Below are 12,500 nucleotides of genomic sequence, written 5' to 3'. Positions count from 1 at the left end.
CACATCCACCCACCCTTCACTGCTCCACTGCCTGTGCACTGGAGAGAGAGAGGAAGAGAGAGGAAGAGAGGAAGAGAGAGAGAGACACTCCAGTGTGTGTGTGTGTGTGTGTGTGTGTGTGTGTGTGTGTGTGTGTGTGTGTGCGTGTGTCTGTGTGTGTGTGTGTGTGTGTGTGTGTGCGTGTGTCTGTGTGTGTGTGTGTGTGTGTGTGTGTGTGTGTGTGTGTGTGTGTGTGTGTGTGTGTGTGTGTGTGTGTGTGCACATTGAGCTAAGGGTGCTCATTGAGTTGAGGAGTTTATTTTGTGCTATTCTGTGCACACGCTCAGTGAGACAGGAGAAATCACCAGGGCAAGCGGAGAGGGGGAAGAAAAGACTAGAGAGAGGGAGGAAGGGAGAGAGGGAGGAAGAGGGGGTGAGGCAAGGGTTGAAGGCATAAAATGAAGTGGAATGAGAGAAAATAAAGAGGGAGAAGGGATACTATGAGAGAAAAAGGATAGAGGAGGATTACAGCAGCATTGGGAGAGAGTGGACGAAGAAGTGAATGGCGATGCAAAAAGAAGAGGTAAAGAACGAGAGAGGAGAGAGAGCAAGAGAGAGAGAGAGAGAGAGAAATATAGAGCCAAGCAGACATTCGGATTAGAAATAAACAGCTTGGGTGTCTCCTGCATAAACTGGCGCAGCAGCGGCGTTGGCCTGGAGATGTGGGTGCCTGTTTACTGTCTTTATTAAAACACTTAATTAGCCGTCCTACTGATCAGACCCACAGCTCCGCTCGCTTTTTGTCCTGCTGCGCCTCAGAAGGAGCGAGGAAATGGGGAGAGACAAAGGCAGAGGAAATAATTAGGAAGACTTGCTGAGAGAGAGAGAGAGAGAGAGAGAGAGAGAGAGGAGAATTGGGAGTTGAGTGGAGTAGAGATGAAACTGCATAGCTGAAGAGAAAGACACGTGCTGAATGATGGGTGGCATGTTGGTCTGGATGTTTGGAGGAAAGATGGGGAAAGGAGTATGAATGTTGGTTTTAAAAAGGCTGTGCGTGCGTGCGTGCGTGTGTGTGTGTCCATAACATTGCCTGTTCTATTACTGTCAACATGTAACAACGTAACATGTTTGAATCATGTATGAGCGGTTAATGCACCTGACAATTTTGTGTTCTTATGAATAGTTATTAGTCTCTATTGAATTGAGTTTTGGCCATGTGTGTTCTCAGCCTGCTGTTTACTAAAGTGAAGCTAGAGGAATAAAGTGTGTGTGTGTGTGTGTGTGTGTGTGTGTGTGTGTGTGTGTGTGTGTGTGTGTGTGTGTGTGTGTGTGTGTGTGTGTGTGTGTGTGTGTGTGTGTGTGTGTGTGTGTGTGTGTGTGTGTGTGTGTGTGTGTGTGTGTGTGTGTGTGTGTGTGTGTGTGTGTGTGTGTGTGTGTGTGTGTGTGTGTGTGTGTGTGTGTCTGTGTGTGTGTGTGTGTGTGTGTGTGGTGTTCCTAAAGTGAAGCTGGAGAAAGTAAATGCTGTGTGTGTGGTGTGTCCTCAGCCTGCTGTTTACGAAGGTGAAGCTGGAGGCCCTGTGTCGAGGGCCTGAGGACGCACTGCTCACCTGCAAACACATGCTGCAGATCTGGAAGTCCTGTTACAACCTCACCAACCCCAGGTAACCCCCCACACACACACGCGCACACACACACACACACACACACACGCACACACACACACACACATACACGCAGAGAACACAGAGTTGAATTTCCCCTTGGGGATCAATAAAGTATCTATCTATCTATCTTTATCAAACCTAGAAAACCTCAACAGGCAAAGCCTAGGCGTACTACAAAGCATGTCTCTGGTATAGTTCCATAAAAACTACGCTGTAGGGCTCTCAATTTTACAACCTCCATACAGAGCCACTAGGGCCAGTTTTAGCCTGCCTTTGGGTGGGCAACATAGCAAAGCGGTAAAGTTGGATCAAAATTGACAAACACAAAACACAAATATAAATCGGTACTGCCTACCTTGAGTTGCTGCAGTCAACAGCCAGGGATAGGCAGTATTTTGATACATGTGCTTAAAATAAGTATTTAAAATATGAAACAGTATGCTGTCATTTGTATTTCATTTTGTTGAAGAAAATGGCTTCGCATTTTGTATCAAAACACGTTATAGGTGTGTATTTTTGTGGCTTAAAATACTGCCAAATATTTCTGGTAAATCCAGTGACCTACTTTTGGTGATGTGATGATATCATAAAAGAGCAAAACAATGAATGCAGCCTCTGACTGGTGCTGGCTTGTAATCTGCCCAGAGTTGTTGTGATCAGAATATTGAGATTAAGGAAGATGATCCAGTGCCAGATGAGTAACCTGTGGGTTGCTCACACACACACACCAATCTGAAGTTTATCATGCAATTTTGATAACGTCTATTCCAGACATGGAAAGTCAAGGAATTGTATCATATTTGGGGCAAAGTCATAGACTGGAGAAATCCCTCTCCTGCTTCTGTTACAAATTTTCGGGGACCAATCACAAACTGGCTTATCCACGCAGTGCACCTGGATCATTGGTCTGATTGGTTGAAGGACTAAATGTACAGAGCATACGGAGTCATTTGAACTACTGTATGCCTATTGTCACGCAAGCAGTAGAAATATAACTCAGACTCTGTTGAGGCTAGATGTGGAAGTGCGTCTTGAGCAAGGTGGTCACACTCAGGATCACTCAGGAGTTTTTTAAGTTGTAAGATGGGATTTGTTTATTTACTCCCAAATAATATATATAATATTTGTCTATAAAGATAATAAAAAATAAACAAAAGGAAAAATACTTTCAATAAACAAAACAAAAAATGTACATTTATTTGTGCGAGAGTCAAAAAACAATCACACGATAATTTGAAAATAACTCACAATTTGTATTATTATTATTATTATTATTATTTCTCATCAGTTATCCTGTTGGCATTAATCACATCACTGTTTTTCCAGGAAAAGTTGATAGCTTTGTTTTGTAGTTTTGCCTGCAGTAAGCATAAGCTACACTATTGTTGAAAAATTATACATTTGAGTGGGAACCCTGATAATCATTCAGTTTAAACACATGGAACCGGTTATTTGGTTACCCTGCAACAAATTCCCCCGAATTGCCCCATGTTTTTCCCAAAGCAACATGTTGAAAAACGTATTTAATAATTAACCCAAAGTTGTTGTGATCACGCACTATACACTTCCTCATAAAACCTCATAAAAGTTTCTTGAGAACTTCAATGATCAGTTTCTTGAGAACTTTAGTCATCCAATTGGAACACATGGAACCGGTTCTGTGGTTGCCCTGTGACATTGCTCAATCTGGGCATGCATTGACGGATCACAGATACTTTTCTCCACTTTGTACCGCTAGACAAGTTCAAAGTTGTGACTTTTTGAGTGCATCTCGGATACTTTAGGCTATGAGATGTAACTGGCAGATCAGCATATTGATCTTTTGACTGTTTGCAGGTTATGACATGTCTCTTAGGCAGAGAAAAGCTGTTGCTCTCAAACACTGTCCACTTAATCAACAGAGTCAGTGTGAGTCTGATTAAATAGATAGATATGGAAGGTTTGCAGTGATATCATGCTTCTTTTTTTAGGGGTTTTCTCGTACCAACAGCACTCAGTGACTTTGAGAAACAGAGATCTATGTGAAAAATAGCAAGAATTTTTTAAAGGCATCTGTAGGAATGAAAAAACATCTTTTGTTAATTGATATCAATACCTGAATTTAAAAAAATGAAGAAGAGTCCAACCTTTAATGTCACCAATTTTCCTTGTGAATGAATAATGTATCATAAATAAATAAATGGTCTTCTTTAAAATACAGGGGGCACAAGTCTACACACCCCCATTTTAAATTCCCATAAAATTCCCCCAAAAAACGTTGACTTCTTGGCTGTCTGGGTAGGCAAGACACAATGCTTGAGTGAGCATAGCGCACCCTGGCCCCTGCCTAGAGCTGGCCCTGAGAGTCACTCTCGCCAGTTCACACTCGAGCGAAATGGCGTATCCCTTTGGCCACACCCTTTCGCTGTTCTCGAAACCTTCGGCCCTTTCGGCATACTAGAAGACCGCGTGGTCCTTCGAGCAAGAGACAGAACAGAACAGGTCCCTAACATTGTGGTACTTACAGCAGGTCTTCTCAAATAGCCGGACAGGTTTTTGCCGACCCTTCAGACCCCCCCTTTTGTTATTTTCCTGTCTTGTCTCACACACACACACGGCCTGGGAGGCCAGCGGGAGCAGCAGCAGCCACATGCGCAAGCCGCTCTCATCAATCTTGTCTATCTCTCATTAAGCTCGCTAACACCGTTCCGGGGAGACCAATTAGTGTCCGGACTTTTCACCCAGCTCCTTCCCAGTCAGTCAGACAGCCACCCTCATGTGGTGCTGGTTTTTTTTTTTTTTTTTTCGCTTTTGCTCTTCTTGTTGTTTATTTTGGATTTGTCCTTTCCTGTTATCCTGCAGTGCATTAGTCGGTGTGTCAATCACCGGAGACTCGGGGTTGTGTGTGCGACTGTGCGTGCGTGCATGCTTGCGTGCGTGTGTGTGTTTGTGTTTGAGCGCACGCGTCCCGTCCCGTTCCTGCTAAAAAAACGAGTGATGAGGGACGACGTCTGTCATTCTGTGAGAGAGATTTTAATCCACTTCATATCGTCATGGAGACGCGATAACAGTCGTCACAAATATGCTAGTGGTATTGCTGTGTAGTCACACAGGCTTTCACACATACATGTGCACTTACCCTGATCTTTCATCAACCTGCTTTCTGAAACATTTTTGTCACGGTCATTTGTAGTCTATCTATGTTCGATTGAAATTCGTGGTTATTGTTATTGTGTGAAATTTGCAAAAATCACTCATAGCCTTTAGTGTTCATGCTTAGAAATAGCAATACAGCACATTGTTGCCTTGTACACTTTAGTAAAAGCCTCTCAAGACATACATTTTGGCAACTGCTTTAATGCTAGGCTTGCAGTGTTTCTGCCAAGAACTCCAAAGTCTTTTGTGTATTGTGTTATTGTCGTGTTATTGGAATGACTTTTTCTGTTTGTGGTGTCCCCGAATCACTGACACGAGTGAGCGAGTGTGTGTGCTGATGATGCTAACGTGGGGGATGCAGGCGAGAAGGTTGCTCCTGGTTTCATCAGGCTGGGTGGTGGTGTGACAGGATGGGAGGGACTCTACGGGCTGAGGAGAGGGGAGAGAGGGTGGGGGGGAGGGGTGCTCGTGGGGGGGGGGGGTGCTCGTGGGGGATGGGAGGGGTGTAAGGGAGATGGAACGGGGATGCTCATGCTGGAAGGCAGGGGTAGAATCCATTCGAATCAAAATCTGATGTAATTTTTATCCTCTCTCTGATTGTGTGTGTGTGTGTGTGTGTGTGTGTGTGTGTGTGTGTGTGTGTGTGTGTGTGTGTGTGTGTGTGTGTGTGTGTGTGTGTGTGTGTGTGTGTGTGTGTGTGTGTGTGTGTGTGTGTGTGTGTGTGTGTGTGCACGTGTGTGTGTGTGTGTGTGCACGTGTGTGTGTGATCAGTGACTCAGGCCGGGGTAGCAGTCTGCTGGATCGGGCCATGGCAGACCGGAGGCAGATGAATGCCATGACTCTGCCTGACTTCAGTGATCCTGAGACAGGTAGGAGAACCAGTCCACGTATGACCACACGGAGACTCTTTACAGCCTGACAGAGGAACTCATTCTTCTATTCGATTCTTCCTTTGTTTGTCCTACCATGGCGACAGTGTCCAGGGAAATTGCTCAATGTTTCCTTCGCCTCAGTATCTCCAGCCTGACCTGAAATCACATCCATGTTGAACAAAAGCGCCTTTGGGTACCCTGAAAAGCGCTCTATAAAGCCTATGTATTATTGTTATTATTATTATTATTATTATTATCATCAATGAGGAACAAATGTGAATTTATTCCCAGCACCTTAAGACATGAATGTGCTAAATGCGTTCACCTCAATGTTTTTTCTCAGTTCAGTGTATTTCTACCTGGAGTTGCACAGTTGGTTGAGACGAGCTTGGAGTTTTCCATTTGCAGGTTGATCAGTAAAAGATCCGTCGTTGCCTTTTATGAGACCTTGTGGTGACACAGCCACACTCATGCAGAAATGACTGCGAAGAATGAAAGATTTTGCTGCAGCAGTAAAACGTAACAGAGCCTGATGCGGCTGCAATGAGGCGCTAAATGATGTGGAAGAGGCTTGCGTGTATTAAATGTCACCGTAATCAATCATGGACAGGGAGGTGACTACAGCTGATCGTTTCCCCCATACAAGCCAAAAGTGGAAATTTCTTGTTGGGTGTGTCTAGGTATTGCATCTTGCAGAATGCATGTCTATGCAATAACCATTAGACCATTATTAAAATTGTTCCTTTCAAATAATATTTTAATACTTTTTACATTTTTGTTCTGATTTTGTAACCAATATGGCATAAAAGCACCTAAAAAAGTGTCACCTAGATGTCATGTTTATCATATCCTTAAACTATACAATGTGTATATAACCATATACACACAACAAATGTAGACTGTTGTATATGTAACATGTGACTACTATAGCATTTATGACTACTGTAAATCGTATGTTGTTATGATTATTATGAATGTGCAGGACCAAGATTATATCCCTGCAGGACTTATCTAGGGCCTCCTAACTTGGGGATGGTATTTGGTGTCATTTTATTGGAGTAACTATTTAATTGTGCAGTTGTACAGGTGAATAACTAGCGTAATAACTAGTGTGTTTTATCAAAGGAAATTGTACACATCTGAAGTCCTCTTTCCTCTTCCCTTCTGTCACTTTAGCACTGACATTTATTTATTTTCCCCATAGAAGTGGCTTTCTAGTCCCTTGTGCCTTTCCATGGGGGGTAGTGTGTGTGACTGTGTGTGTGTGTGTGTGTGTGTGTGTGTGTGTGTGTGTGTGTGTGTGTGTGTGTGTGTGTGTGTGTGTGTGTGTGTGTGTGAGAGAGAGAGAGAGAGAGAGAGAGAGAGAGAGAGAGAGAGAGAGAGAGAGAGAGAGAGAGAGAGAGAGAGAGAGAGAGAAAGAAAATAGAGAGAATGTGTATGTGTATTTTCAAACTTCCTTCAACTGTTTTTATTTTTATGTTTACAGCCTCTGGTTCCACTTCCTCTTTCTCGAGTGCGGAGACCCCCTCTCCTCTCTTCTTCCTCCCCTCCCTCTATCACGCTCCTCCTGCTCCTCATCTTCCCTCCCCCAATAAGAGTGACTCCACACTCAAGTCTGGCAGCCTGGCTTTCTGTGACCACGCCCCTCGTCGGCGACTCTCCACCTTCAGTAACACACCACCCTGCACGCGTGTGTGTGTGTGTGTGTGTGCCTGATTTGGAGTGTGTATGTGTGTATGTGTGAGGCATTGTGTGACGCAGCTGTCACTGTCCAATCCCATGCCTTTAACTCACTGCATGGCTTGTAGAGTCCCGCCTCCTCCCCTCTCTCCGAACTTGGCCAGCCTGTATAAAGCCCCGTTCAGACTGCTAGCAATTAGCCGCAAAAGACCATTCCAGACGAAATGACCATGGGCCAGGTGAAGCGTCAAGCGACAGAGTTCAAATAATTTCATCTTGAGGCGCCACGCGACAGGAGATGTGCAAATCACCATATAGCCTACTGTATGTGAGCGGGGCTTAAGGCCGTATGCACATAGCTAGTTACTAGTCAACTACTAGTCTAGTCGACAAGACTAGTAGACTAGTCAACTTACCCAAATGGTAGCCTTTTCTAAACGGCATGAGTTCATGTTTGTTTGGACTGGATCATTTTTGGACAGAAAATGCAATCAAGTACTTATGCTGCACATGTCCTTGTGTGTGCCCATCGGCCACAGAGGGTGCTACACAGATGTGGTGTGTGCATGTGTGTGTGCAACAGAGCTGGTAGCTGTGGACTGTTTGCATGATCATACAGTTGACTGCTAGGCTGAGCCTCCTCTGTTGGAGTGAGTGTCTGTTTACAAGTCAAAACAATTCTGTCTTACACATCATAAGATATGAGGGAGAAAAATAGAAAGGGATGGGGATGAGGGAGGGAGAGAGAGAGAGAGAGAGAGAGAGAGAGAGAGAGATGGACAGAGAACGAAAGGGATGATGTATGAGACTAGGGAGATAAGACTGTGTCTGAGACAGGGCTGTGCAGAAAATGTGACGACGGAAGAGAATTCACTGGCACTGGGTGCTGGTGTACGTACGAAGACGAAGAGGGGGAGATATAAAGCGAGACAGAAAAGAGGTGAGCGAGCCAGAGCCAGTGTGTGTGTGTGTGTGTGGCAAAAGGGAAGAGAAAAGACGAGGCTCGTCCGCGAGCAAGTAATGAGGGCAGAGATGGAGAGAGAACGAGAGATCTGCAAGAGCTAAAGTGTGAACACTACGAGAAGAAAGAGAGATGTGGGATGCTGTTGAAGTGTGTGTGTGTGTGTGTGAGAGAGAGAGAGAGATGGTTAGAGGGCTAGGACCGAGGGGAGAGAGTATGAGAGAGAGAGGGAGGGAGAGAGAGACTTTAAGAGCGAAAGTACAGAGAGAAAAGAAAAAGAGAAAGAGCCCCTGGAGGTTGACATTAAGCCTCTAATCTGCCAGAGTGGCCGGCTTATGAAGAAGCAGGAGCTGAAAGAGAGAGGGAGCAGGAGGGAGGGATAGAGAGAGGGAAGGGGAGAGGGAGAGAGAAAGAGAGAGGGAGCGGGGAAGAGTAAGAAAGGCTGATGAAAGGAGTGACGTTTCGTATCAGAGTGTGCGCGTGAGAGCAGAGGATCGCTCTCACAGTCCCAGTGACTGCTCGGCTCTCTTATCGCCTGGCTCCAAACAGGAGCATGGGGAAAGGGGGGGGGGGGGGGGTGTTTAAGGCTCCCTAAAAACTGGCGACAAAAAGATGGAGTGATACGCCTCTCCCCGGAATTTAAGGACTCAAAGCAACACGCCGCCGCCACACACACACACACACGCACACATTTGGTGACCTTATATGACACACATTCAGCTTGCCTCCTCTCTTATTCCCAGTAAGGCCACAATGACACTGGACTAGAGACAAACGCCCCATGCCAGGTTTGCCTCCCCTCCACTTTGTGGCCAGATCTGTGTTGACAACAACGGCATACTACTCTGCATACTACTCTTCCTTCATGTTTCTTCTATCCCTTGTTCTCCTTTGAGACCTTTGAGTTTAGACTGTGCTTTCCTGGTGTGTTGTCTCTTCTCTTCAGTCACCTGTACTATACAGTCGTCTTCTGTTTCTGTTGTGATCGAGTTCCCGCCAAGAGTCAGTGCCTTGACAAACTTTCTCTCAGCGAGAGTTCTTTGTGTCTAGCTACCCGTGGAGTTCTGAGCACTCTCTCTATGCTCTCTTTGTTGAGCGTACAGTTTGTGAAATGGACAGAGATCTCCACATCACGGAGAGAGTAATGGTGACGGATCAAAAACATGCAGCCTCCTGCGGTTTTTGATCCGACTTTTTTTGGTTCTGGGTTTGCCCAGTTTTGTTGTTTTGGTGATTGTTTTGTATCTGTAGATCAAAGTAAGATGCGATGTTATACCCGTATTCCATTGTTATTTTTATCCCTTCTTTCTCCTTCTTTTGTTTATTTTTTGTTTCCCATGACTTAATATTTTAGATTTGATTTTCATTTTTTTCTCTTTTTTTATATTTTTGTTTCAATTTCAAAATGCAACCCTTCCAGAGGCCTACATGCATGGTTTTAACACCGTTATATCAGGTTGTAAGTAGCCCTCTCCTTCGCTCGGCTTCTCTCTCTCTCTCTCTCTCTCTCTCTCTCTCTCTCTCTCTCTCTCTCTCTCTCTATCACTCTTTCTCTGTTTCACTCTCTCTGTTCCCCATCTTCTTGGCCTGGCTTCTTTGCTGGCTTACTCCACCACCTGTCTATTCTCTCTCACACACACACACACACACACACATGCACGCTGCACTGCCATGTGTGAAGCAGCAGGCGCGCTCGACGCTTTTTGTTGTTCTCTTATCTTATCTCTTCTCTTCTCTTTTGCCTTTTCTCTCCCTCATTGCTCTCATCTGGGGCTGCCATTGTTTGGCCACACTGAGCTCTGAGCTGCAGTTTTGGTTCGGCCCTGAGCATTCTCAATAATTGAACAGGGCATATTATATCTCCATTCATTCGTCAGTGGGGCCTATTCATCCCTTTCCATCCACCCGTCAATCCACATCACCTGACCCCCACCACCACCACCACCTCCTCCACCGCCACCTCCACCTCCACCTCCACCTCCCCATCCATCCACCCGTCCTCTGTCGGTGCCGCGAGGCCCGGCGGTGGCGGGCGGCGGCTCCAGACTGCACGACGCAACGCGCATTGTTTTGGCGGAGTCGTGGGCGGACGTGAGGAGCAGAGAGGAGAGGAGAGCTCTCTGGTTGGCCCCCGGCTCTGGTTCTGGGGCCAGGTGGCGGGTTACAGCGGCCTTTTGTCTTCCCCGGGGCTGCTCAGGTTTAAAGCGGCTATTTATAGGGGCCCACTGAAGCGGGGCCCCGGGGCCGAAACAGGAGCGCGGGGCCTATTTTGGAGTATGCCAGAGGTCCCTGACATTCTACACTGGCCGCAACAATCATGCGTGAGCATGAAAGCAAAAGGATTGAATAGCCCCCCCCCCCCCCCCCCCCCTTTACATGCATCATTTACATTGGCTCAGTAGTCAAACGTCATGTTTTTTTGTTTCCAAGAGTGGTGTTTGTGTGTTGTCTGTGTCTGTGTCTGTGTCTGTGTTGTTTGTTGTTGTTTGTTGTTTGTTGTTTGGACAGAGAGCCATGGTGATCAAGACCACGGTATTAGAGCAGCCATCCTGTAGTTTTACTGATGCTTGCATGCCCGTTTGGCTGCAGAACCTCCACGCATTGGAGATCTTTGTACATTTGTAGAAGCCAGGGGTACATTTTTCTGTCAGACTGCAAGTTGAACAGTGACGACTGTTTAAAATATGATTTAAGAGCAAGATATAACCTCTCCCTATAGGGTTAGACCTTCACATCCCATCACTGCTCTGAGATACATCTTCCAACCTTGGCATTCAGAAATAGTCAGCAGTAGGGTAGCGTGGAGTTGTCAGCTGCAGCTCATTCAGCAGTGTGAGGAGCAGTATTCGCCACGTATGTAAAATATAGGGTGCCTCTCATTGCTCTCAACATCTCTCCTCGATCCTCGATGCTCGATCCTCCAGGCTCGTTCCCACCGATCTATAGCTAACACTGGATAGGCTATCCCATTCATGCCGCCCCATCATTCTTTTATGTAGATCAGTGAGGACGAGGACCGAGGAAGGAAGGGAGGATGTACAAAAGACGAATGAGAGGCACCCATAGTCTATGTGTCGACCTGTGGGTCTGCAGCAGCTCCCCTCAGAAAGCCCCGGTGCTTCCTGCTGCAGCTGCAGTTAAAACTGCGTCACATTCGCCTCGGGGAGACTCACCGTCGCCCCGTGTTACCGTGGCGATGCCGAGACTGGAGTGCCGAGCTGTGCATCAAGCCCGGCAGGCGTAGCGACAGTGTCCGGGGGACGTTGAGGGTGGGGATGGGGGGGGGGGGAGCGTTGCTGCTGCGTGGGGAGGTTTGTCAATACGGCCTTTTAGACTCTTCCTGTGAGCCTTGGCGTCGCTCGATAAACCACTGCCCCCAGAAGCTTTCAGACGGAGAAAAAGAAGTCTGTTTTTATTTATTTATTTTTCAACTTCCTCGTCTGTGTCTGTCTGACTAGTCCTGCAGCTCATGTGGACTTCTGTGCTGTATCGACTGCAGCAGCAGCAGCAGAAGCAGCAGCAGCATATCTAAAGGCTGCATCGGTGTCTTTGCCTCAGGTGTGGGCAGTTCTAATGTGAGTTAAATGCAGCTCTTCACACTCGGGTTGGCAGAAGACAAACATCTAGAGCATACACACACAGTCATACACACACAGTCAGACAGCCTCGCCATAAAGTAACGGCAGGTCATCCAACCAGTGCTGCTTTTCAGCCCTGCTCCAAGTCTCTTAGCCTCAGTGTCTTGTGGCGTTCTGTAGAAAGGCATGTTCTCTTCATGTGTACCATCGACTACTTTCTCATGTGTCCTCCTTGGTCCTCTGAAACCAGGAGGCTCTAGAAGGTTCCAGGGTGAGCCATGTTAAAAAAAAAAAGACCAGGCAACACGTTTTATGGACTGAGGCGAGCAATGGGTGTTTGCTTCTGCTCAGTAAGGGCTCATTGTGGTTTGTGTTAGTATGAGATATGGTGGAGATGAAAGTAGTGTACTCTAGGTATGTATTTTTTTCAAATATGAGGGTCTCATGTTTCTCTGTGTGTGTGTGTGTGTGTTTGTGTGCGTGTGATTGAAAGGAAAGTTTGCTATAAGGAATATACAGGCAAAAAGAAGAACATTTAAGTTGCATCTAAGCAATCTTTTACACGGCAAAATCATATTTTTATTTTCTTCTCCTTAAATGAATCACAAAGCCCCCTACCTCGCTGCAAAGA

The 12,500-nt window shown here is 46.1% G+C and overlaps 1 protein-coding gene across 2 annotated transcripts in view; it reads left to right on the top strand.

Moving 5' to 3' along the window:
- The window catches only part of ttc7b (tetratricopeptide repeat domain 7B), a 52,694-nt gene that overhangs the window by 26,039 nt on the left and 14,155 nt on the right, over positions 1-12,500 (top strand). For both annotated transcript variants that reach the window (XM_062522828.1, XM_062522827.1), the window contains exons 16-17: positions 1,524-1,640; positions 5,550-5,647. In XM_062522828.1, the coding sequence (XP_062378812.1) occupies positions 1,524-1,640; positions 5,550-5,647 (215 nt within the window). The remainder of the gene's footprint in view (positions 1-1,523; positions 1,641-5,549; positions 5,648-12,500) is intronic.

The sequence above is a fragment of the Sardina pilchardus genome, chromosome 20 (assembly GCF_963854185.1).
Source record: "Sardina pilchardus chromosome 20, fSarPil1.1, whole genome shotgun sequence".
Taxonomy (NCBI): domain Eukaryota; kingdom Metazoa; phylum Chordata; class Actinopteri; order Clupeiformes; family Clupeidae; genus Sardina; species Sardina pilchardus.
The sequence above is the reverse complement of the archived record's forward strand: the minus strand, read 5'-3'. Positions and strand labels throughout refer to the sequence as shown.